Below are 13,748 nucleotides of genomic sequence, written 5' to 3'. Positions count from 1 at the left end.
TACATTAGAAAGCATTCAAATATGGTTGGTATCTGAGAGAAATATATCAAAAGCAGTCTCTAATGTTTCCTCTCCACCTCTGGGAGTCAGCCTGTGTGTACTTGTGTGGCACACATCCATCCTCACCTTGGGGACAGCTGGCCTGGAGGATGAAGTGACAGCCTCTGGGCCTGATACTGGGTGTCCTGTCATCGAAAGCCCTCAGCAGATTTCTTTCTGCTGCCCCACAGATCAAAGTCAAGGGACCAAACAGGCCCCGGCCATTCTCAACTCCATTTCTGCGCCCATGCTCCCTCCCCGTCTCCATCTCCCTGTCCCTCTTGCTAAGTCTTCCACACTCCATGAACCCAGACCCAAACCTCACTGTCTGTGCAAAGCCCTCCTCTCCCACCCTAGACGCAGACATTTGTACCAATCATTCGCCTCCGAACCTCAGCCTGCCTGCATCACCATTAAACTATCCTGCCTGGCTTGTCGCCTTGCTGAGCACTTATGCAAGTAGCATTATTATTACTTCTGTTTGGTAGCTAGGGAAACTGAGGCTCAGAGAAGTCAGGTAATTTCCTCAGAGTCACACAGGAAGTGATAGCGCCCGCCTCTAGAGCCTGAACTCCGCTTCAGCACTAAGCTATATATAAAGCAAAGATGATCTTTTCCATTGTTGTTTATTTTCCCCAGCAACCAGAGTGTATGTCAAGAAAAGTGCTGAATGAATGATTGTTTGAGTGGATGAATGAATGAATTGCTTAGGCCGCCACTAAGAAGAAAGGCCTTGGTGGAGGAGAAAGGGCCTACTTGATTCCTCCTACAGACTGTATTGATTCCTGTACTTGAAGAATCCTGGTTAAGACTTCAAGCTTCAGGCATGCAGTGCTGAATCTGGGCACTCTGATGTCATCAGCAGAATTTGGTGTCTCCAGTTCCTGGCTTGACCATCCTCTGTGTGGACTGAGTCCTCAGACAGGCTCCCCTGGCAACTCCAGGGTCATGCGCCACAAACCTCGCCGTCCCAGCAAGAGGAAGGGTGTATGATGCACCAGCTGCACCAGCTTAGGCCATGGGCCTGTCCTGGATCCCATTTCCGTGGCCTGAGGGTTGGGATGAAGGGTTAGTTCCTGATCTCTGCAGCAGCGAGGGTGCGTTGCTCCATCCAGACCATGGGAGTCGAGGTGGAGCTGGGGAGGGCATGCCGTAACCGGGGGAACAAAGAGGTGTGACTCTCAAGTGCTCGCTTGGCTTTGTCTCTTGAAGGACCTGGTGGACTGGCAGAAGCCCCTCCTGTGGCAGGTCGGCCACTTGGGAGAGAAGTATGATGAGTGGGTCCACCAGCCGGTGTCCAGGCCCATCCGCCTCTTCCACTCAGATTTTGTCGAGGCCCTCAGCAAGGCCGTCTGGTGAGTCCTGCTCTGGGGTCATGGTGGGCTGTCCCCTCTCCTGATGGTGCCAGCCAGATGCGAAGGGGAAGGGTCCCTCCCTGGAGCCCAGAGCTGTACTGCAAGCTATTGGCGACAGTGGAGCATGCCATGGGCATAATCTATCCCTGTGCATGGTTTTTCCCACCGAGTGGCAACCCAGCGTGTAGCCAGAAGCTGCTTTGAATGTCCCTCCTGTTCTGTTCCAGACTGCTGTGAGGCGCTTTTAGCCTCTGCTGCCCTTGGGGGGCTATTTTGCCTGCAATCACCTCCTCTGCCAGGAGAGGTCAGCCCCTATGCAACTGCACTGTCAGCAGCCACAGGGATTCTTTTCGTTTTCGGTTCCAGTAACTCGGAGACTGAGAGAGAGAGACTCACAGCTGCTCTCTTCTTTCCTCCTCCTGCCTTCCCCACCCCCGCAGCGGTGTCCCTTTGACAGCAGGTCTCCATGTGCTCTCTGCACCTGCTTTAGTACCTTCTCGTCCCCCTCTAGTGGCGAGGTATGTCTCGGGAAGCTGGGCCGTCTCAAGCTGCTCTGCATGTGTCCCTCTTACCCTGATGGTCTTCCTGCAGGTACAGCGTCCCCATCGTCTGGGTCCCCCTGGTCCTGTACCTCAGTTGGTCCTACTATGGCGCCTTCACCCAGGGCAACGTGCAGCTCTTGGCGCCCTTCGCCACAGGTGATGTCTGGTCTTCCTGCTGTGCGGCTCCCGTAGCTCCTGGGGCTGGGACCTTGGTGCTGTTCCTGCTCCTGAGTTTCTGAGACCTTAGAACCCTGAAGCACATCACAAGCATTTTAAAATGAGGTCTATCTGTAGAAATACTCTTCCAAAAGGAAGGTCAGACTTCCCTACCCTCCAAAAGAGGAATTAAAAAAAAAAAAAAACAGACACACATTAGATTAAATCATTTCACCAAGTGGTACAGCAGTAAAGAAGGGGATTTCCACTGAGTCAAAGAACAGAAAAAGTATGACCTGGTGTTGTTTGTCAGGAAACTAAATGAAGTCATTTCACCAGGTAGGACAGCAGAGCTGAACTCAGAATGGTTCACACGAACAAAACAGAGATTAGTACCTGGAGGAGAAAGATTAGAAACAAAGATCAGATCCTAGGTGTCCTAGAGTGTTCCCCGGGCAAAGGGCCATCAGCAGAAGCCTGACCCCAGTAACCTCTGCTGAGCACTCATCACATGTCTGGGACTTTCCAGGGATCATCTCATTTAACCCTCCCAACAGCCCGCAAGCAAGGAACTTATCGTTACACCTTTTTAGAGATAAGGAAATGGAACCTTAAGAAGTTAAGCAAGCAGGTCAGATTCACGTGGCTAGGATGTAGCTGCCAGGTGTCACCCAGGCAGGCAGGGGACAGAGAGAAGAGCCAGTGAGGCTGAGCCTCAGGGCAGCACCTTGTCGGCGTGGTCTCTGCTGCCAGCCTGCCTCCCCAGTTCATCACCCACCTCAGGCCTCCAGGTCCGGACCACCTGCCCGGGTAATCTGCCCATCCTGGCAGAGTCCGCCTTGGGAAAGTGCTCACCCATGGTGAGCGGCTCAGACAGAAGCCAGGTTGGGGGGACAGGTGGAAGAGGTACCTTTCCTGATCACACGTCACGTTCCTGACCGTGAGGCCCTGACCCCCTGTGTGCGCCAAATGCAAGCTCCTTCTCTCCACACTCCGGGGCTGTCTCCTGCCCACCTCCTCCAAGAGGACAAGTTGATGGCTGAATGGTCTAGATGAGAGGGGCCACAGCCACAGTGTGGGGAGCCCCAGTTTCCCCACCTGGTCCAGGATGGGGTGGGGCTGAGACAGCTGCAGAAAGTCCCCCAGAGCTAAGGCTGCTGCCAGACACCAAGGGTTAATGTGTGCACCCCTCAAGCCAAGGTTACCCACTTCTGCCCACACTGAATAGCTCAGGCACAGCACAGGGCTTGTTGCTCAGACGGCCTGCTCACTGAATCGCCCACTGTTTCTGTCCAGCGCTCCCCGAACAATCGCCAACAGTGGCGGGGCCGACAGGGCTGGGGCCGGAGGGAGAAGGGGACGCCGGGGCTTTGGCCCAGGTCCCTCTGCAGGAGTCCTCCGGAGATGCCACTCGGTACCAGCTCCGGCCTGATGGGCCGACGGGTGGTGCTGGGGTGAGGGGGCGGGCAGAGCCTTGACCTATAGGAGGCAACTCTGGTGCGAGGCTGCGCGGGTGATTTGATGGCGCTGTGGAGGGCTGAAATGTGCTAATAGAGGTCCAGTGTAGGGGTTAGTGGGCCTGTGACCAGGATGCCAGCAATGGTGGCGAGAGAGCCGCACACGCCTCCCTCACCCCTGGCTTGCCAGGCAAGGCCCAGGCCCAGGCAGGGAAAACAGAGCCACGAAGTGAGGCGAGTGGAGACTCGGCAGGGTCCCAGCTCAGCTCCTGGACAAGAGATACGCTGCAGGAAATGCAGGAACTCAGGGTGCCGAGGAACAGTGGGAGCTGCGCGGAGGCAGCAGTTCAAGGCTGAAACTCACAGGTGCACGTGTATGAAAATGCTTTGGAAAGCAGAGAGGGTCTTCACCTCCTGGCTGGCCCCCAGCACGGTTCCTGGAGGTGCGTTAGAGTGGGTGCCGAGGAACACCCTAGGCAGGGATTGTGGTGGGAGCCCCAGCAAAGGTCAGGACCCCAGCCTATGGCCAGGGAATGCTTTTGTATGTCCAGTCCTTTCCCTGCTGAGAAGTGACCTACGCAGCAAGGAAGGGCTCTTGCACTTTAGGAGGGAAACTCCTCCACCAACCAGGGACCCTCCAGAGCCCTGCAAGAACTGAGAAAATGCTGCCCAAGGAGGACTGTGGCTGGACGTATTTGACAGATAACATTTAAAGATCATAGCAGTGACCTGTAACATATGAAGAGTGTTATTTATTATGATATGTTCATACACAGTGTATTATTCTTACATGTAAGTGAAGTGAAAGTGAAGGCGCTCAGTCATGTCTGACTCTTTACGACCCCTTGGACTGTAGCCCACCAGGCTCCTCTGAGATACGTACTTATCACACAGCCAGGTATTGTATTCCCTGAGTTCTAGCAACAGCCCTTCACAGCTGGCAGGATATTTTACTGTTGAGAAAGCACATAGACAGTACAGAGTGGAGACCTGAACCCTGCACTTGAGCAGGGTGTCCCGAAGGACCCTAGAGGTGGCCGGCTGTCCCTCAGAGGGGGACCTGGTCAGCCAGAGCCGCCCAGCCAAGGCAGCGCTGACAGGCAAGTGTCAGGCCCGGGTGTGCACGCCGCAGGCCCCACTGATGAGAGACATCAGCACAGCTCACCACCTGATTTGAGAGAGATGGGTCCTTGGGGGGTTGAATCTTGGCTGCGTTACGTGTTAGTTTCCAGGTGAGGCATGAAAAATCCTTCCTTCGTTTAGAGACTCATTTGCAACTGTTTGTCATAATGGCCCGGAATCTGGTCCGGAGAGCTGGAAAGTCACCTCTCCTCCCCACCACCTTCCTGGGCTCTCTCCTTCTGCCGTGATTCCCCGCGGCCATTCACACCGGGCACAGCCCTTCAGAACTGCTTCCTTAAACAGAACCAGAGGCTGCCTTTGGAACAGCACAGGTCAAATCTTATCCATGTCTAGCCCTCCAGAGAGGCATGGGTTGGCCCTTGAGTCTTCCCCAGTGTCTGAGCACCTGCTGTGTTAAGGGTGCAGGAGACAGAACAGAATACCATCTCTGCCCATGAAATGCTCATAACCTGGTGGGGGTGAACGAGTGGAACAGAGCCACAGTTCAGCATGAGGAAAGGAGGATGTGGAAGGCCTCAGACCCCGCCCAGGTCGGGGCAAAGAGGGAGGAGATTCCGGTGAAGGAAAGATGTGTGGGGAGGGGAGTGTGGGGAGTGGAGGGGAGCGTGGGGTTCCGAGGGGTCCCACGTGGTTCAGTGGGCCCCAGACGGGGTGGCGGGGAGATGAGGCAGGGATGTGCCTGACAGGGCTGGTCTCAAGGGACCCTGAGTGCCAGGCTGGGGGGCTGGACTTTACTTGAGGAGAATGAGGTACCAGAAGAGGGTTTTAGCAGCACGTAGGGGCAGAGAGTTGGAGCAGGAAGCTGCTGTGGGGTGCTGCTAAGGTCATGGGGGAGTCAGAGTGGTGAACTGACCCAAGAGATGTTCTTTAACTGAGATGAGATACATACAGAATTAACCATTTTGAAGGGAACAATTCAGGCCACCACTCTGTCTAGTTCCAAAATGTTTTCATCACCCCAGAAGGAACCCCATCCCCCTGAGAAGCTGCCCCCCATTCCCCCTCCTCCAGCCCCGACAACCACCTACCCGCTTCTGTGTACACTTGCCTTTTCAGGACGCACCATGTAAATGGACTCCTACATATGTGGTCTTTTGTGTCTGGCTTTTTTTTTTTTTAAATCTATCGAAAGATATTAAGGAGAGGGAGCTGACAGAGCTTGGTGACACAGGCTGGACATGGGAGAGAGGAATTAAGTCGAGGCTTTGGTAATGTGTGGAAGTCATTAACCTCCCCCTGGGGTGTGGTTGGATGGGAAGGAAGAAGAGGATGATTAACTTCATTTGGAAGCTGCTGACCTTGCAGGCGGGGCTGTGCACAGCTGCGTGGAGATGGCCAGTAGCAAGTGGCTATCCAGGGCTGGGCTGGAGACACAGATCTGGGGGTTGTCAATAGGTGGGTGTGACTGACGTCCTAGATCAAACGGGGCCATTTGAGAGCGGAGGGTCAAGGTTTTGACCCTGGAGACAGAGGCGTTTTCCACAGTGGAGCCTGACAGAGGGCCTCTAGAGAAGAGGCGAGGGCACTGCCTGCAAGCCCAGTGGTTGGGACTCTGCACTCTCACTGCCGAAGGCCCAGGTTCAGTCCCTAGTTGAGGAACTAAAAACCCCACAAGCGCCGTGGCAGGAAAAAGGAAAGAAGGCAAAGGAAAAGGGGGGAAAAGGTGAGAAGAGAAGAGCCAAGTGTCCCAGCAGCAGGAGTGGAGCTCTGTGTTCAGGTCGTGTTGGTCCCAGTGCTCTGAGAATCGGAAAGGTTGGGGATCTGCCCCAGAAAGGCGCGCACAGGTGCACTGTTCGGGACACCATGTCAACAGGTTCACTGTGAAATCCAACCAAGGACTCCCTGGGCGTTCCTAAACCTCAGGCTGGGAACTGATGTGGTTACAGATTCAAAAATAGGGTGGTCACCAGCATCATATGCCACAGCCAATCTTAGAGATAAATTGAAAAAATTACTTCGATCTGCCAAGAAATACATCAGAAATGGCTTTCATAGTTCTTTGAAGAAGGCAGACTTTAGAGGCTTGAGCTAATGGAAACAGGTGAAGCAGACTTAAGTCTAACTGACCTTTTCAGGGGGTTTGGCTATGAAGGGACTGCGTCTATGATGCGAAAGTCTTAAATATGAGCAGAAGAGCAGTGGAGGAGAAGCTGAAGACGCCCAGAGGAGCTGGATGAACGGGGTGGTGGGGGGCAGACTGAGGGTGAGCTGGTCAGTGATTAAGTTGTCTGTACTTCCACACCCTCGGTGACAAGGGCAATGCCAGCACTTCCTTCGTCAAGTTGGAGTGAGACGAACGTGAAGTGTAGAGCACCTGAGTGGCGCCTGGCGTGTAGGGGCTGGTGAATACACATTTGCTGCTGCTGCTGCTATTATTATTGCCAACCACCCTCCAGTGCCCAGGCACCTGAGTGCACGCTTCTTCTCTGAGGAGCACGAAGTTACAGGGCTGAAGCACAATCAGGGGTGGTTGAAGGTGGACGGAGTCTTTTTCCTGTGAAGTAGGAACCTGGATGGAAGGGAGAGGGGGTGTTTGAAGGTAGTGAGGAGGGAGCTGGACCTGCAGACATGAAAGGATCTCCAGGCAGTGTTTGAGGCCTAGCTGAGGTTGAAGGCACCAGACTTATGGCTTCACATGGCTCCTCCTCCGTCTTCAGCGGCTTGGGTCTGGGGTGGAGAGACAGGCTTTTGTGCTCATCCAGGCTTGGGAGGTCATGGGGGCAGCTGAGGTCAAAAGAGAATGGTTAGCTTTAGAAAGCAGTTTGGTGGTGCCCCCAAAGTTAAACATAGTTGCAATAAGGTCCCAGAAATTCTACTCCCAGGCATATACCCAAGACAACTAAAAACAGGACTGTTCATAGCAGCATTATTCAGAATAGCCAAAAAAAATAGAAACATCTCAGCTGTCCATCAGCTGGTGAGTGGATAAACAATTATGATGCATTCATTTTAACAAAGAATGAAGTTCTAACACATGCTACAAAATGGATGAACCTTAAAAATATTGTAAACAAAAGAAGCCAGTCACAAAAGACCACATATTGTATGATTCCGTTGGTATGATGGGTCCAGAATCAGAAAACATGACAGACAGAAAGTAAATTAGAGGTTTCCTGGCTCTGGGAAATGACAAAGGTTGGAATGACGGCTAATGTGTAAAGGGTTTCTTTCTGGGTGATGAAAAGGCTCTAAAATTGTCGTGATGGTTGCGCAACTGTAGATATACCAAATATCACTGAACTATACACTTTAAATGGGTGAATTGTAAGATACATGAGTTATATTTCAATAAAGCTGCCACTTTTTTAAAGAGAAAGTATAACCAAAGCAGTGGCTAGTGGAGAAAAGAAGTAAAACTTAGCGGGTGACAGTAGACCTGAAGACACAGTGAGAGCTGAAGTCCCTGTGAAGTTAGAGAATCAGTGAAGTGGAGAAAAGGAACAGAGGCCGTGAGGACTGCAGGCCGTCCTCCAGGAGCTGGGCGCAGGGGCCTCACTTGATGATAATGACATCACTCCAGTCTTTTGGTCTCCAGGCTAATCGTCTTCCGTTTTTTCACATCTCCCTCACATGCTGTGGTTTTAGATGTTCTCAATGAACCTTTCTCTCCTTGGGTTTTCCTGACCCTCTTGGCCCCCCAGTCCCATCTTCCCTGGGGAGATGGTTGTTAACATCTTCCATCAACAGCCCCCAGGTCTGCTGGCTTCATCAGGATCACCTCTCCCCCTCCTCCATGCCACTGAGGCAAGGTCACTCTTTCCTGGTGTCAGTCCATGTGGGCTGCTGTAACAAAACAGCATAGACTAGGTGGCTTGTAAACGACAAATTGATTGCTTATGATTCTGGAGGCTGGAAGTCTGAGATCAGGGTGCCAGCATAGTCAGGCGAGAGCCCTCTTCTAGGTCAAAGACTCCTTGAGTACTCGTATGTCAAAAAGGGGAGGATCCTGTCGAGCCTCTTTCATGAGGGAATTAGTCCTGTTCGCCTGATGACCTGAGCACCTCTCATCACCCTGGAGGTTAGGTTTCAGCACGTGGATCTGAGAGGACACACGCAGACCATAGCACCGGGCAGAGGTCCAGCACTGGCCGCGGCTGTTCCTCTCACGGTCCCTTTAAGGAAGATCTCAGATCTCTAGTCAAATCTTACCGTGATACCAAAGTCAGACAGAAATACCACAAGAAAGAAAACTCCAGAGCAGTTGTCACTCGGGGATCAAGAGGCAGCAGTCGTCAACAGAAGACTAGCAGACTGAATCCTAGAACATATTAAAGCGTTATGCACCATGACGAAACGGGATTGACTCCTGGAACGCAAGGGTGGCTCAATACCTGAGATCAGTGTGATCCACCACGTTAGTCGTCCTCTGATGGGACTCCTCCTAAATAAGCCCACACACATCCTCACACTGTCCTTCCTGTTTTGACTCTCCGGTCCCAGTGGTGGGGCTGCCCTCGGCTCCGCAGCTGCGGGGCCCAGCCCCCAGTGTGACGGGGCTGGGCCGCTGGGACCTCTAGCCCCTGACCTCCCTCTGTCATGCCTGATGCAGAGTACTCAGTGGCCATGCCTGAGTCGGCATTCCCGGGCCTCTTCGTGCTGGGGCTGTTCCTCTGGAGCCTCGTGGAGTACCTCATCCATCGCTTCCTGTTCCACATGAAGCCGCCCAGCGACAGCGCTTACCTCATCATGCTGCACTTCGCCATGCACGGCCAGCACCACAAGGTGAGCGGCGCAGTGCCCCCCCAGGCCGTGCTGCTGATGCCTGCCCTCAGGAGCACCCGTCTCGGTGGGGGTTGGGTTGAGGGTGAGGAGAAGTCAAGGGCATGTGATTGGGTCCAAGCCTGAACCGGCCGTGGACAGAGTGAGCATGTGTGCCCAAGGCTAATCCTCACGACAGCTCATTCATTTGCTCATTCAACAAACGCTCACTGACCGCTCACTATGTGCCATGTGCTATTCTGGACACCATCGATCAAAACAGGCAAGAATCACTGACCTTGTGGAGCTTCCCTCTGAAGCAGGTGCTGCCGTTCTCCCCATTCCACAGAGTGGCAGACTGAGGCTTGGGGAAATAAAGGAACTAAGCCATTCAGCCAAGGTCACCCTAGGACGTCATCCCCTGTGGACGCCAGAGTCTATGCTGTCGGTCATCCACCCACCCTGGGGCTCCTTCAGGGCAACACACAGGGTCCCAGCAGTCAGGACTGGAAGCCAGGTCGCCCAGAGGATGTCCTTGCCCCACGCTGTTCCCGTCCTGCCGCAGGGTTCCCACCCTCCCCTCGCCCTCCTTCCCCTTTGACCAGGAGCTGGGGTTCTGGCACGGAGCCCCGCAGGTCCTGCTGTTGCTCCAGTCCGCGGGGAGGGGGGCCCACGCCAGTGTGGTGTTCTGTCTCGGTCACCTGATCGCTCTCTCTCTTTCAGTCCAGAGAGGGTCTCGCAATGCTTGCAGTCTCTAAAATTTTACCTCTGCCAGGCCCTGGGCTTGTGAAGCCTCAGGACCAGAGGCTAGGCTCTTTCATGGTCTGGTTCAATGTGGCAGCACCCCCTTGGAGCAAAGAAGGCCACCTGGTGGGGAGACCTGCCTGTCAACAGCTCCAGGGTCTCCCAGCATGTGTGCCTTCGTTGCCCTCAAGCCTCGGGCTCGATGCCCTGCGTGGTCCTCCGGGTGGGGGTGGGGGCTCCGGGCTCCTCTCCACACCTAGCAAGTTCCAGGGCCAGAGTGGCCTCTTGAGCGCAGAGCGGAGCATCTCAGGCAAGCTGCTCCTACCTGTGAGCATCTTGCCCACGCCATCCCACCCCCACGTTCCTGGAGCTTCCCAGCTCCTGTCCTGGCTTACTGGGGCCGGGCAGGCTCTCCAGGGCTTCAGGCTTGGTGGCCTGCCCTCCCCAAGCCGCCCACAGAGCCTGCGCCCTCCCTGGCCCGTCTGGGGCCTCTCTCCCGAAGGATCATCTCCGGCCAGCGTGCGGTGTGTGACCGCAGGCAGGCCCCGGGGCCCCGGGCTGTGTCCTGACGCGTGAGCCTCTGTCCGCAGGCGCCCTTCGACACCTCCCGCCTGGTCTTCCCGCCCGTGCCGGCCTCCCTGATGATAGCCGCCTTCTACCTGCTGCTACGGCTCGTCCTGTCCGCGGCCGTGGCAGGCACCGTGTTTGCGGGGAGCCTCCTGGGCTATGTCATCTACGACCTGATCCACTACTACCTGCACTTCGGCTCTCCTCACGAGGGCTCCTACCTGTACCACCTGAAGGCCCACCACGTCAAGCACCACTTCGCACACCATCAGTCGGGTGAGGACCCACCGTGCCACCCCTCCCTCAGCTGCTCATTTCCCCTTGACAGCGCCCGCTGAGCTTCCAGCCGGGGCCAGCCTGGGTTCTGGGGTTCACAGTCAGAAAGGCAAGCCGGGGACGCGCATCCTAGGCCCTGGAGCAGGGGGCTGTACAGAGACAGAAAAACCAGGAAACCAATAAAGAGCAAAGATCATTCCAGAGCAGTGATAAGTGCCAGCAAGAAAAGAAAGCAAGGCGACGGTCAGGAAGCCATGTCAGCGGGAGGGGGTCCCACACGCGCGAATAAAATGCAGTGTGAGTTATAAATGGGATTTTACATTTTCGAGGAGCCACGTTAACAAGTAAAACTAAACCAATGAAGTTAATGTAAATAATACACTTTACCAGGCCAAGTATAACCGAAATATTATCATTTTAGCATGTGATCAAACACTGTTGGGAAAGCCCTGGGGGTCCAGTGGTCAGGACTCAGCAGTCTCGCTGCTGTGGGCCGAAGCTCCGTCCCTGGCTGGGGAGCTGGGATCCCACAAGCCGTGCAGCGTGGCTAAAAAGATTTTTAATGAGAGGGTTTACATTCTGTCCTTCTGTTAAGTCTTTGATATCTGGTGTGTATCTTGCACTTTACAAGCTCATCTCCATTCAAGGGCTAAATCTCCATTGGAAATACTTCATCCATAGAATTTAGAATTTATAAAATTGACAGTCAAAAAAGTAGATTCACATATATGAATTGCTCCAAATGTGCCTATAGGTTTTCCAATAACTGAACCAAGTTTAGGTTTTTACAGTGGAATGTAAGTTAATTATTAATAAAATTAAATAAAATTAGGAATTCAGTACCTCTGTAGCCCGGGGCCACATTTCCAATGCTCAGGAGTCACATGGGTTAGTGGCTACCCTGCTGGAGAGCAGAATGCTAGCTGAAGTGGTCTAGGAAGGCGTCACTACACAGACACCATTAGAGCTGAGACCTAAATTAGGAGAAGCCAGCGTCTGACGCCTCGAGAAAGAGCATCCCAGGAGCAACAGGTCCGAAGCCTTGAAGCAGGAATGAACTCGGCATCTTCAGACAGAAGGAGGCGACTGGACTGTTTGGGGGAGAGAGGAAGAGGCAGGCAGCGCCAGGCTCTCCCAGGAAGGCAGGCCAGATAAGAGCCTTGAGGTTCTTCCCACAGCACCCCTGGAAGCCTAGGCACGCTGGTACCCTGCTACTGACCTCTGCCAGGATGGCCCTGGGAGTTAGGAAGCTCATCGGGGGTGATGTTGACACTTGCCTACGTGCTCGCCCCGCCTGGGCTCCCTCCAAGCAAAGAGATCCCACTCACCTTCTCCCCATTTGTCTCCGCCCTAGGGTTCGGCATCAGCAGCAAACTCTGGGATCACTTTTTCCACACCCTCACTCCGGAAGAGCCCCACCCGAAGACGCAGTGACGTGGCCCCGCCCCGCCCTCAGCCCTGCCAAGGCCGCTACCCCAGACCACCCCGCCCAGATCCTGCAAGGAAGTTGCTTGGCTGGACAGCGCGGGCTTTGACCAGCCCTCGGGCTCGGTGGTGGGTCCTGGGGAGACCCTGACCGAGGATGACCCTGAGCCTGCCCTCCTGACCCGGCGCAGGAGTGCCCCGTCTGCTGGGTGGCCTAAGAGCCCTCGGGGACCGGCTCTTCCCTGGAGCACCCCAGCCTCTCCGCCAGCACCCGCCTAGGGCCCCAGCCCCCAGGACTGCTCCAGGAGCCGGCTGGTGGGGACGTTCCTGAGGGGAGTGAAGGCAACTGACCCCTGAGCCCAGGCCTGTGTCTTAGCACCCTGGGATCCCTAGGAGCTGCCCCCTGCCGCCCTGGAGCTGCTACATGCACGGCGAAGAGGGGGTCTGCGGGGCCCACCTTTCCTTCCTGGAGAGGGTGTGGCAGTTGTGGACCGGAGAACACGGAGATGGATGAAGCAGTCTCAGAAGAAGAGAAAGCATGAAGCCTCTCGCGGCCCACAGCCAATCCTGGGGCGATACCTCTGTCCCTGCCAATGACCAACTCCAGATGTACCGCGAGGTGCCTTGGGCAGAGACACCTCCAGCGTCCACACAGCGGCCCTCAGCTGTCTGTGCAGGGGGGCTCAAGGCTGGAGGGAGCCCCCAGCCCTCTCTTTAGGAACCGGCTCTCTCGTCTCTCCTGGCCTCCAGAACCACAAAGCTTTTCCCCAAAGGAGGGTAAAGAGACCTCCCATGTGTGGGAACCCTCTCCTGTCCCCAGGCATTCTCAGCCTCCCCTTGGCATAGGTGGGCCCCCTGCCCGTCTCACTCAGGACCCTTCCAGCCGGTGCCTCCTCGAGCCGAGAAGGAGCCTTGACACGGTGCCTTATCTCCCAGCAACACCGCCTCAGCCCCGTGGGTGTGTTCCCACCTTTTCCTCCTTGTAACCAAAACCCTCAATGCCCATAGAGGGTCTTATTTATAAACTATATAAATACCCTTAGTTGGGCCCTGGACCAAGTAGCTGCTCAGATTGCCCTTTCTAATCCTACATGTCAAGCTTATGTAAAAAAAAAAAAAAAAAATTTTTTTGGTCTTAGTTTTGTTCCCTTCTTACCTACAAACCACTACTACTTGAAACGCGACGTGTGTAAAGGTTAAAGGGAAGCAGTTGGACCGATCCTGTGATTTGTGCTGTTTACTGCGGAGTTATTTAAAGATTTTGGAATAAATATACAAACTACCATTGTGAAATAAAGGTGTAAATAAATTGTATATTTTGAAAAATAAAAACACTGGAAAAGAAA

The 13,748-nt window shown here is 54.3% G+C and overlaps 1 protein-coding gene across 1 annotated transcript in view; it reads left to right on the top strand.

Moving 5' to 3' along the window:
- The window catches only part of FA2H (fatty acid 2-hydroxylase), a 54,902-nt gene extending 41,154 nt beyond the window's left edge, over positions 1-13,748 (top strand). Inside the window, exons 3-7 of the mRNA XM_018061705.1 lie at positions 1,252-1,394; positions 1,986-2,092; positions 9,242-9,414; positions 10,725-10,977; positions 12,332-13,748. Of these exons, the coding sequence (XP_017917194.1) occupies positions 1,252-1,394; positions 1,986-2,092; positions 9,242-9,414; positions 10,725-10,977; positions 12,332-12,411 (756 nt within the window). The 3' untranslated portion in view covers positions 12,412-13,748. The remainder of the gene's footprint in view (positions 1-1,251; positions 1,395-1,985; positions 2,093-9,241; positions 9,415-10,724; positions 10,978-12,331) is intronic.

This window comes from Capra hircus, chromosome 18, assembly GCF_001704415.2.
Source record: "Capra hircus breed San Clemente chromosome 18, ASM170441v1, whole genome shotgun sequence".
In the NCBI taxonomy this organism is placed as follows: domain Eukaryota; kingdom Metazoa; phylum Chordata; class Mammalia; order Artiodactyla; family Bovidae; genus Capra; species Capra hircus.
This window is presented reverse-complemented; position numbering and strand designations above follow the sequence as displayed.